The 12,968-nt window shown below is 44.0% G+C and overlaps 1 protein-coding gene across 2 annotated transcripts in view; it reads right to left on the reverse strand.

The window, feature by feature from the left end:
• MAOA (monoamine oxidase A) overlaps positions 1–12,968 on the reverse strand; it is a 78,227-nt gene that overhangs the window by 20,128 nt on the left and 45,131 nt on the right. For both annotated transcript variants that reach the window (XM_019417332.2, XM_019417334.2), the window contains exons 4-5: positions 3,902–4,006; positions 3,111–3,202 (exon numbers count right to left, since the gene is read on the reverse strand). In XM_019417332.2, coding sequence (XP_019272877.2) covers positions 3,111–3,202; positions 3,902–4,006 — 197 coding nt within the window. The remainder of the gene's footprint in view (positions 1–3,110; positions 3,203–3,901; positions 4,007–12,968) is intronic.

Raw genomic sequence — 12,968 nt, forward strand, 5'->3', positions numbered from 1 at the left:
GTCTACACTCATCCACTGCACCTCATTCTTGGAAGTTACTTAACAGGCATATCATTCACCCTTCCTGTCTCCTCTTACAGCAAGGTAGCTCGTTCCTGGATGGGACCATCCCCTCACACCATCCACTTTTCCTGTCTCCTCCATCCACTATGGCTCATTCCTGGAAGACAGCATGTTCCAACATCCCTATTCCTGTCTCTCATCCACAGACATGTAGCTCATTGCCAAAAAATACCATCCCTTACACCATGTATCCTTCCTATGCCCCCCCCCCCAACACACCTGAGTCACTGTGGTTCCTTCCTGGAAGATACCATCATAAAATGGGCCATCTACCCTTCCTATCCCCCAACATGTACTATGGCTCATTTCTGAAAATACCATCTCCCTATACCATCCACTCTTCCCCATCCCTCCATCCACTGTGGTTCAGTCCTGGAAGATACCATCACCCCCACCCCTGCCATCAACCCTCCTGTCTCCCCCTACCCATGTGGCTCATTCCTGGAAGATACCATCCCCCTCATCATTCAACTACCCTTTCCAGAAAATTATCTCACTACCACATCACCTTCCCGCCCCCAACCCTACCCTCACCACCCCGATCACTGTGATTCTATCCTGAAAAATATAATTTCCCCACCAGCCACTCACTCTTCCTGTCTCCCTTAAACACTGTGGCTCAATACCGGAAGATACCAGCTCCTCACTGTATCTGCTATTCCAATGTTCCCCCATCAATTGGCACATTTCTGGAAGATACCATGCCCCCCACACCATCCATCCTTCCTGTCTTGCCCATCCACAGTGGCTCATTCCTAGAAGATACCATTCCTTCAAACCTTCCTCCCTTTCCTACCTCCATGGATAATGGCCCATTCTTAGAAGATAGATACCATCCCACCAATCCATTCATTCTTATTTACAGTCTCTCTTCACTCACTGTGACTCAGTCCTGAAAAATGCCAACTCCCCACACCATCCAAACTTTCCCACCTCCCCCCATCCACTGTCGATCCTTCCTGGAAGATACCATCCAGTCAACAACTCTTCCAGTCTTTTCTCTTTCTATAGGGCATTTCTGGAAGATACCCCCCCCCCCCGCACCCCCCCCCCCCCCACACACCATCCATCCTTCCTGTCTCCCATCACCCTTGTGGCTCATTCCTAGATGATACCATCCCCTCACACCATTCACTTTATCTCCCCCATCACTATAGCTCTTTCTGGATGATAATATGCTCCAAAATCATCTACCTTTTTCAGTCTCTCACAAACAGTCACTATAACTCATTCCTGGAAGATAAAATCCCTTACACCATTTATCCTTCCCATCAGCCCCCGCCCCAGTTACTGTGATTGCTTCCTGGAATATACCATTCCCCCACCAACCATCCACCATTTCTGTCTCCCGCCACTCCCCCTCCATCCACTAGGCCCTATTCCTGGAACATAACATCCTCCACACCATCAATCTCTCATGCCCTTCCTCATCCATTATGGCTCATTCCTTGAATATACCATATTCCTACACCATCTATTCTCCCTGTCTCCCCCCACCCCCCACTCACTATGACTCACTCATGGAACATACCATCCTTCCACACCATCCATCTACCCTGTCTCCCCCATCCACAGTGGATCATTCCTAGAAGATACCATCCCACCACACCATCCCACCTTCCTGTCTCCTACCACGCACTACGGTTTATTCTTGAATATACTAACTACCAACACTATCCATCCTTCCTCATTCCTGGAAGATATCACTCCTACAGACTATCCACTGTGCCTCATAAAGCTTGCTCATGGAAGACACTATCCCACCAAGCATCCATTCTTGTCTCTCCCAGTCTACTGTGTCTCATACCCGAAAGATACCATCCCCTCACACATTTCATTCTTACTCTTTCTCCCATCAGTTGGGTCGTTCTTGGAAGATACCATCCCCCCACACACCATCCAGCCTTTTTGTCTACCAGCAAACACTGTGACTCATTCATGGAGGATACCATCTGCATATACTGTCCACCTTTCATTTCTCCCCCCTTCCACTGTGGCCCATCCCTGGAAGATACCATTCCCCCACACCATCCACTCTTCCTACTCTCCTCATCTGTTACAGTTCATTCCTGGAACATGCCATTCCCACACCATCCATCCATTTGGTCTCCCCCCATTCACTGTGGCACATCCCTTGTTGATAACATATTCCCACATCATCCTCCCTTCCTGTCTATCCCCCAATACTAAGGCTCATTTCTGGAAGAGCCTTCTTTCCACACCATCCATCTTTCCTCTCTCTCTCCCCTATCCACTATGTGGCATTCCTGGAAGATACCTTGTCCTCCATACCACCCACCCTTTCCTGTCTCCTGTCATCCACTGTGACTCATTTCAGTTAATGCCCTAAGTCCTTGGTTTATGTTTAAAGACTGCTGCATCTAGGAATCTCTCCCTCACCTTCAGGTCAAGTTCCCTGTTACAGTCACTCCTGCAACATAATGAAATTATGTGTATAATGTCAGTCTCTCCTGCTAGAAGAATATTCCCTGTGTGAGTTTAGGGGCCATGCCTAACAAATTCCCTGCCATTTCCCACAGGTTGGTATGGTGCCTTCAGATAGCAGCCCCAGAAAGCTGACTAAATGATCTGTAAGTAACTCAACTAATGACACAGGTTCTCGATGAAAACATTAGAAAATTTCTATTTCTCATTAACACAGACCAGCTTTCCTTCAGTTTCGTATTTTTCTATACCTGTAGGGAATTAACTTTGATACCTTCCCAAATTGCTTCTGTAGCTGACCACTACAGAATCTGAGTACACAACTACTTGCTTTACTGCAAATCACACAGCCCTTTCGTTTAAAAAAAAAAAAATCTACTTCCTTCGCCTCCTCTTTTTCTATTATTTTAGGTTCCTTTTATGTTCGTACCCACTCTGAAGTGTCTGAAGTTCCCCCCCAAGTTGCTCCTGACTTAAAGATCATTAGGTTTCCTCGTAACTTTTTTCCTCCAGCTGATTACAAAAAACACCACAGTGCAAGATCGGACAGAGAAGATCCAAAGAAAAGATAAAAAAGTGAATTTTAAATAGTCGAGGATTACTTTGTCCAGCAGATTTTATCGATGAGCTCTTTCATGGTCATCTTGTCCCATTCCTTAGCATGTGGGGCCTCCCATGGTGCATCGGCTGGAATCTGCAGAGGAAGAAGGGCCCACAAAGGTGTGCTGGTTACTGCCTACTGCCCCACCAAGAAGCCTTGAGAAGCACCCCTTAACTCCAGCCTCTGTGTCTGTGTCGGAATGAGTGATTGTCATAAAATTCTACTATAGACAGTGATGGGGTTGGGATGGATAGGTCTTTGGATTCTATGCCTTAATGCTGTTGCCAAAATAATAATTATTATTACTATTATGCAAAAAAGGGGGGAATTACACATAAATGTATATATAAATTAATATGAAATTATGATGATGTTGATCATCGTTATCATTAAGTTCCCAATTTAAGTATGAGAGCTTGGGACAAGGCAAAAATACTCTGGGGGAACAAATCCCTCTTTCCTTTACTGTCTAAAGTGGTATCACACATGAGTAAGACAACTACGAGCAGGACACCTGGCAAGAATATGTCACATGAGTTCTCACGTGGCATAGAGCTAGAAGCACACAGGCATGACAATCAGAGCATGACAATTCAATGGGTTTGAATCCTGGTTCCCTTGCCGTGTGGTGTTGGGCAAATCGACGTAACCCCCGGCTCTCATTTTCCTCACAAGTGGAAATGATACGCATTAATGTCCAGAGCAATGTTCCCTGCACTGTTGGAAGGATATGAAACAGGTGCTATTGTTATTTTAGTAACAGGTCACAGGTAAGCCGAACACATGTTTTACCTCCTTCCCCATGTTATCCATTGTCCGCCACAGATTGTTGTAATCCAAATACACAACAGGATTCCACACCGGAGGAAAGGCGCCCCGAAAAGGATAAGTTTTCCCCTATAAGACAAAAGCAAAGGATAATACCTTAAAATAGGATGGCATTCGAAAAGACAAAACCAAGCCAACCTGACAGCCATTTTCAAACTAACAGTATCCTCTACTGTTACAAAAAGCGTCACCTTTGATGGAAAGTAAATAACATTTTGCCTACACCAGCCCCAAATTTCAATTAGATTAGCAGAATTCCCCCTGGTGCTGTGCTACTAGTTTTTAATTTATAGGGAATAATACCTGTGAACTTATTTCTGCTTATAGAGAGAAAATAAAGAAAGGTAGCTCATCCTAATATCTAATGCCGATGCCGCAACATTCTCAACCCTTGAGTTTCTATCTAATCTCTTTGGAACGATGTTCCCACTCAGATGAGACCAGAATGGTGACACACATAGAGGACCTTGGACCACATAGAGGGCTGGAACCACAAAGCAGAATATCTGAGACTGTGCTGTAGGGTTCAAACAGGCGAAATAAAGAGACCGGCTAGACCAGCAACGGTGCCTGAAGTCAAGAGTCAAAATATGAGAACCCGGAACAATGGGCATTTGACATTTCTTGGTCGCCCAGCATCCACACTTCCTTTCAAGTATTATCCTGGTTTCTCTCTGGGAAACTGCTTCTCCTCCTGGGTATCATCCCCCAGTATAGCAGGCAATGGGCTAGATCCTTTCTCCACCCACCCTGGCTCCTGGTGCAGCCAGGCTGAGCTGGGCCAATCACGCACTCTCTGACCCTGGAACGAGTCGCCCAACAACAGCAGGAAGCTGACTATGGGTTCTTCTTTCCCATGGCAGCATGCTGCACAGATGCTTCCTGCTCTAAACACTATGGCTGTGGTTCCTGCCTCTGACTTGCCAGAGCTCCCCTGATCTCTGCTTATTCCCAAGTGTGGCCCTCCAGGCTCTCGATGATTCCCTTGTTGGCCCGAGTTGCTTTCTATTGCTTGGTACCAAGACCTCTAACACAAAGACAGCGATTGACGAGCAGCCATTTATTTCATCTCAACTGCATGACAAGCCCTGCGCTGTGTAAACACAAGTGTGAGGCAAGAGTGAATCCTTGGGAAAAAGAGACCAGGTCTAGGTATGTTCTAAGGTCTTATTTCTTAATTTAGTCCCTTTAAAATAAAACATCCAGAAGATCAAAATGTCGTCTACTAATACAGTTTTGCATGAGATTTAAAAAAATTTTTTTTAATGTTTATTCATTTTTGAGAGAGAAAGACACAGAGTGCAAATGGGGGAGGAGCAGAGAGAGACGGAGACCCAGAATCCGAAGCAGGCTCCAGGCTCTGAGCTGTCAGCACACAGCCCAACGCAGGCCCCAAACCCACAAACAGCGAGATCAGAGCTGAAGTCAGACACCCAACTGACTGAGCCACCCAGGCACCCCTATTTTTCTATCACATAAAAACATACTCAATATTTGCAGAAAGCCTATTGTATGCACTGTACAATATTAAGGACTGTGTTGGACTTAAAAATTTTTTGTAAGTTTATTTATTTATTTTGAGAGAGACAGACACAGTGCAAGTGAGGGAGGGGCAGAGAGAGAGGGAGACAGAGAATCCCAAGCAGGCTCCGTGCTCCGAGCACAGAGCCCGACACAGGGCCTGAACTCACGAAACCACAAGATTATGACCAGAGCCAAAACCAAGAGTCATACACTTAACCAACTGAACCACTCAGGTGCCCCATAACTGTGTTGGATTTCAAAAGGTGGGAGGTAGCCAAAGCAAAACTCTTGACCATCAGGGAAAGGACGCAAGACCTAACAGCATTTGCATTCATGTGCACGCACTTGCACATGGACGCGTGCACACACACTTCAACTGAGTAACAATATACGGCAGCCATTAAGTGATAGCTAGTTTTGCCTGCCACAGTAGCAAATTCAAACAACCTTGGCAGATCATGTGATCTTGTTTCTTATCTGAAAAATGCGATGTTGTTATGCTGCAACACGACTCCAAACCTTTATCATCACCACCGCCAATATCACCACCATTATTTCTGACATTCATTGAGATCTTTCTCCATGCCAGGCCCTGGCTAAGCTCTTCGTATGCATTCTCTCTCCCCAACCCTGTGGAGGCAAGCCCTGTTACTATTTCTATTTTATAAATGAGGAAACTAAAGCCCAGGGATATGAGCTAGAAAATAGTAGAGCAGAAATGTCCTGTTCCCAAAGACTCTTTGCTCATAAACATTAGGCTTTCTGGCCTCCTATGTGGTCAACAGAATGTGGAGATAGAGACATCTTAACCTTCCAACTAAATGAAAGACAACTTGGGAAATGTGAAAGTTTAGAAATCTTCCACACACATTTTTTATGTTTCTGAGGAATGCAGATGGAGACGAAGAAGCTCGGGGGTATTAGCTGACTGTTGAGGAAACAGGGTGAACCCTGAAAAATGCTGAAGCATGTTTGGAGGAAAATAGGCAGACGTTTTACCCAGAACGCAAAACCAGCTATGGAAAGGAGTCAGACTGGGCTTAACAGCTCATGGGCAGCCTTCAGAACAGCTGGTTCTCATTACAATTCTTCCCTTAATTGAAATCAGGAAAAATCTACATTTTTCTCGGTAAAATGTGTTTATACTCAAGTAATAGTCTCATACGAAGCTGATCTTTCCTTTGAAAAAAAGGATTTTTTTATAAAAACAAACATGCTCAATCATCTGGGGACATTGAGAAAAGTATAAAGATAGTTCAACAGGGGCGCCTGGGTGGCTCAGTCATTAAGCGTCCGACTTGGGCTCAGGTCACGCTATCTTGGTCCGTGAGTTCGAGCCCCGCGTTGGGCTCTGTGCTGACAGCTCAGAGCCTGAAGCCTGCTTCTGATTCTGTGTCTCCCTCGCTCTCTGCCCCTCCCCACTCAAGCTCTCTCTCTCTCTCTCTTTCTCTCAAAAATAAACTTAAAAACATTAAAAAAAAAAGGTCAACAAAATGTGTTCCACATTCCTAATGAAGTTCTTCTCAGGGTGGTCAGGGTGATCTGACCACCCTGGTTTCTGAAAGGAAACCAGAGTCTCCTTTCACACAAGGCCCGAAGACCCCGTGATCTGCACCGGGATAAACAAATAAGTGGCAGGAGAAGTAAAGAATTCAAGGAGACGGGGGGCAGTCGGCTAAGCATCTCTCTTGGTCTCGGCTCAGGCCGTGATCTTAATGGTTCCTGAGTTCAAGCCCCACATCAGGCTCTATGCTGATGGTGCAGAGGCTGCTTGGGATTCTGTCTCTCCTCTCTGCCCCTCCCCTGCTTGTGCTCTCTCTCTCTCTCTCTCTCTCTGTCAAAATAAATAAATAAAGTTAAAAAAAAAAGAGAGAGAGAGCGAATTCGACAAAACAGAAAAGTCTAGCCTGGCAATCTTTTTAGAAACGGGAACCATGCAGTATTTTAAAAGATCATCAAGGCCCACCATGACATTAATTTTAATCATGTTGACAGAGGTACCAAGTTGATAACGGGATTTTTCATAAATTAGCTTCACTCTTCATGTCTGGCTTCTCTGTTGTTTTTTTAATGTTTATTTATTTTGAGAGAGAGAGAGAGAGAGAGAGTGAGAATGTGAACAGGGGAGGGGCAGAAAGAGAGGGAGACACAGAATCCGAAGCGGGCTCCAGGCTCTGAGCTGTCAGCACAGAGCCTGACGAGGGGCTTGAACCCACAAACTATGAGATCATGACCCAAGCGGGAAGTCGGATGCTCAACCGACTGAGCCACCCAGGTGCCGTCTCTGCTCTTATTCCACTAAAGAAGTTCATATATATGGGCACAGGCACCTACATGTCACCTCTACCTTTCTCAGAAAGCTCTAGAAGGCTTATTTCCTCCACGGCCTGCTTCTAAACTCAACAGCAATGGCAGGGAGTGGAGCTGTCTCTTGATTGAGTGAGAATGGCCTGCAAACCAGACCTTCTCACTCTCTTAAATGTGATTGTATTGTTTTCTCACAAAGATGTCCGCCCTTTTTCAATATTTCCAAATGGCTACTGCTCCTTAGAAATGAAAGGGAAAAAATCTTGAGTAAAGGTCAAGTCCATTTTGTACCTATACTCTGGAGCTTTCCACCCCTTCCAAAGTGGCCTTTCATCTCTAAAGCACAGTGTCTTTGACACAGCAGAAATGGCTGAGGTCGAGAAGAACACAATGTCCCTGGAACCGTGCCCAAAATACTTAAGTCCCTTTGAGAAACCACATCCCTCATCTACCGATGTTTGTAATAACAAGAGACTATTGCCAGGAGATGGCAGTTTACGGCTCCCACATCATTCTTTATTGTTAGTCCTGGAAGATAAAGCAAGTTTAGAGTAAGCAAATAACATTTACTGATTGGCAACCTTGTTGGGAAAGTTTCATCTCTCTGTACTTTTATTATTTTAGTTAAACAAAAGGAAGTGGGTGTTATTAAAGAGGATCACAGGCCACCGAGGAAAGCTGCCAAATATTTTTTTAATCATCTTGAAAATAAACAGATATGTTCTAGAATGGTTTAGGAACAAGTCTGCCCAACCCCTATGAATTCCTTGGCACTCTTCTAGTCCCACTGTTTTGCGACAAGCCTATAAGAGAACGATTTTGGTTTGTTTTCTACAGTACACAATAATGCTTTAAATAAAGAAATCAGGGGTGCCAGGATGGCTCAGTCGGTTAAGCATCTGACTCTTGGTTTTGGTTCAGATCATGGTCTCACACATAGTTCGTGGGTTTGAGCCCCACATTGGGCTATATGCTGACATTAAAGCCTGCCTGGGATTCTCTGCCTCCTCTGTCTTTGCTCCTCCCTGAGCATACCCTCTCTCTCTCTCGAAATAAATAAATAAACTTAAAAAAAAAATCACCTAGGCGGGGTCTGGCTGGCTCAGTCAGTGGAGCATGCGACTCTTGATCTTGGGGTTGTGAGTTCAAGCCCCATGTTGGGTGTTGAGATTACTTAAAAATAAAATAAAATCTTTAAAAAAAAAAAAGGATGTCCATCAACTGATGAATAGATAAAGAAATTGTGGTTTATATACACAATGGAGTACTACAGGGCAATGAGAAAGAATGAAATATGGCCCTTTGTAGCAACGTGTATGGAACTGGAGAGTGTGATGCTAAGTGAAATAAGCCATACAGAGAAAGACAGATACCATATGGTTTCACTCTTATGTGGATCCTGAGAAACTTAACAGAAACCCATGGGGGAGGGGAAGGAAAAAAAAAAAAGAGGTTAGAGAGGGAGAGAGCCAAAGCATAAGAGACTCTTAAAAACTGAGAACAAACTGAGGGTTGATGGGGGGTGGGAGGGAGGGGAGGGTGAGTGATGGGTATTGAAGAGGGCACCTTTTGGGATGAGCACTGGGTGTTGTACGGAAACCAATTTGACAATAAATTTCATATATTGAAAAATAAGTAAATAAATTAAAAAAAAGGAAAAAAATAATCTAAAACAAGACCCATTAAACAGGATGGCAGTATTGTGTTGTATTAGTAGCCTCTTGGATAAGTAAAGCCAATTGACAGAGCATTCGAAAAATTTGTTTTCCTCTTCCACAAAAGCCATGAACTGAGGAGAAACGGACAGTTAGAAAAAAAGATGAAAATGTTACACTGTGAAGATGAGTGGCTGTTTTTCCAGAACGGCTTTATTAAGACATAATTCATGTACTCAATACTCCACCCATTGAAAGTGTACAATTCCACGGGCTCTGGCAGATTCACAAAGTCACGTATCCATCACCACACGTGACTTTAGAACATTTTTGTTACCCTAAGAAGAAACCCTTAGTCATTAACAGTCACTCTCCATTCTTTTGCAAAACACCAGCACCTTTTTACATTCCCACCCATAATATATGAGTTCCAACAGCTCTATTTCCTCACCAACCCTTGGTATTGTCCTTTTGATTCTAGTCATCCGGGTGGGTGCACAGCGGTATCTCAAGGTAGTTTTGACTTGCGTTCCCCTAATGACTGATAATGGCCAAAGTCAAATTAGGCTTGTTGAGTGGATGGTCATGTTGTTCAGTACATACATCGTCTCCATCTTTGCTGCCATGGCCACTTTGCTATGCGGGCCCACTGAACAAGTGATAACGGAAAGAGAGGGTGTGGTGGTTTTGTAAGGTGTTGACTTGTCCAAGCTGAACTGGATTTCCCATAATTTTCTTTCCTATATACTTCTGCTAAAGGTAGCTCATAGCTAGACTGTGGTACATCATATGGACAGGGGCAGGACAATAAATAATCCAATCTTACTCTCCTAACCAGTGTGCCATGTTCCAAACCAACCCAAAGCCATTGGGCAAGGGAGTCCAGTTGATTCTGACCTTACAGGTCTGCTTTCCTGGGTGGAGAGTAGGGCGGAGAAGGGTGGAGAGTGGATCTGAAGGTACTTACAGGTTGAAAGATAACAAAGACACTGCTATGTTTAATGACACAAGGATGAAAACTAACAAATCACTTCTGTTTGCTCTGAATCCATCACATTGGCTATACAGACTCTATCAGCTCTCAGGTATATGATTACTATTGGCCAGGCCTTTGTCCCCCAATTTGGTATGTTCTAATCATACCATAGGTCAAAATGCATCAAGAGCTTTCTACAACATGATCTTTGGGTTCTTTTTTTTTTTTTTTAAGTTTATTTATTTTCAGAGAGAAAGAGAGAGAGAGTATGCACGTGCACACAAGTGAGGGAGGGGCAGAGAGGGAGAGATAGAATTCCAAGCAGGCTCTGCACTGTCAGCATGGACCCCAATGTGGGGCTCAAACTCATGACCCATGAGATTATGACCTGAGTTGAAATCAAGAGCCAGACACGAAACCAACTGAGCCACCTAGGCACCCCATAAGCCACTTCTTTTTAGTCCTTCTTTTCATTAAACTTTACTTAAAAATACTAAAAGAAATGATACTTTCTGTTGCTGTTGCCCATTTCCTTCATTAATATTTATTTTCTCTTATACTTTTCCTTAAAAAATCATTTACTTGCTTGACTCTTATTATGCCCAGATCTCATGTCTGATTTCTCTTGGTTTTCACTGCTCTTAGTTAAAGTCTTGCGATTGTAATAAGTGAGATGCATCACAGGCTAAAAACTTTGGGCTGCTTTTGATGAATTTAGCAAGTTCACTATGTCTTTGAAGATATTCGGAAGTCCACATTACATATCTATTAGATCTGTAATATATAAGTGGGTATATATGGGCATATATGTATGTGTGTGTACGTGTATAATTTGTTTAATCCTAGCTGGTGCCTGGCAGCTAGAGTTCATGACTCCAGGATCTTGGTCTGGACTCCCCTGCCCTTCCCCTCTGTGCCTTGGTCTCCACATCAGGAAAACTGAATCTGCAGTGCCACTGAGCTGGACCCTCTACCAGGAGCTTAACAGGATGTGCTTTCTAGATGTGGAGGTTGCAGGTATGAGAAAACACTGATCTGAGAGAAACATGGTCCCAAAGACTCCACCTAGCTGCCTAAGTCAGAAACCACTTCTGCTTCCACTGGCAGACTAGGGCTGCCGTGGCACCTCGCCATTTTCTACATTGTATTAAACTGATTTAGGGGCACCTGGGTGGCTTGGTCGGTTAAGCGTCCGAATTTGGCTCAGGTCATGATCTCACGGTCTGTGAGTTCGAACCCCGCGTCGGGCTCTGTGCTGACCGCTCAGAGCCTGGAGCTTGTTTCAGATTCTGTGTCTCCCTCTCTCTCTGCCCCTCCCCTGTTCATGCTCTGTCTCTCTCTGTCTCAAAAATAAATAAACGTTAAAAAAAAAATTAAAAAATAAACTGATTTATGTAAGAACTTTCCCAACGAGTTTCAACACACCTTAGAAAGACTGCACCTCACACATGTTCATATCTCTTACACTCCCTTGCACATTCCAACGTTCTGAGAAAAGCTCGTTAAAGGGAGGACTAAAAGGGAGAAATACAATTCTTGCATTTACAACCCATCTCTTATCACATCTAGCTCTCCCAGGCTCCAGAAAGGGTCCAGCCTCTTTCTACCCAAATGGCTTCCTCCTTTCCCACCTAAGACAAGATCTTCTTTTTTTTTTTAATTTTTAAAAGATTTGATTTTTAAGTAATCTCTACACCCAACGTGGGGCTTAAACTCACAACCTCGAGATCAAGAGTCCCTTCTCCACCATCTGAGCCATGCGGGCGCCCCCCTCTCTTCAGACAAAATCTTCTAATGAATGCCAATTTAGTGCTGATTTTTAATGATCAATGCCATGTACATACCTTTTCTAAAATAGCCATAATCAATATTACCGTCAAATTTACTAGAACTCCCTATGTGTAAGGTGTTGAAGGGAAGAGAAAAGATGGAAATCTCTCAAACCATTTCCTATGTGAGCATTTCTCATGCTCTTTATGGGTGCTGTATGAAAATGGGTTCCATGGTCATGGATCTGGGAAACTCTGGCTTAGAGTTAAATAGCTTTTTTATGTTTAATTTTTTTTTTCTGCCAGTCCTCATAGGACCCCTAACTCGCTAACGGACATCTCGGCACTCAAAAACAAGGCTAGGACATGGAACATTACCAAAATGTATCTGACCAAGAAACACCCTCTTTTGCAAAGCACTTTTGGCATTCTTTCTTCCTATTCTGGCTGGCACTGGCAGGGGCCTGAGGGAACATGGGAGAACATGGGCTAGAAAGAAGAGCTCTGAAAAGCAGAGGATTTATTTTCCAAATGATACTAACGGGAAGATATTCTCATGTGTACGTTTCCTGAACAAGAGCGTGCGTCATCCCACAACAACGAGTCAAACAGGAGAAATAAAATGAAATCACTTGTTGGTCTAGCTAAAATTGCAAGTGCTCTGTTGTTGAATCTCGAGCCTGGGACTCGGCCCCACAGAACAGGGCAGTACAAAGAGAAAGTACGTTGGAGCAGGTCGAGAGGGTCAAGGGCAAAGCAGAGCTTCCTGCCAGACCGGGGGTTAACTGAGGGCATTTATC

Source organism: Panthera pardus, unplaced genomic scaffold (assembly GCF_024362965.1).
Source record: "Panthera pardus isolate Hobbes unplaced genomic scaffold, ASM2436296v1 HiC_scaffold_27, whole genome shotgun sequence".
Taxonomy (NCBI): Eukaryota; Metazoa; Chordata; class Mammalia; order Carnivora; family Felidae; genus Panthera; species Panthera pardus.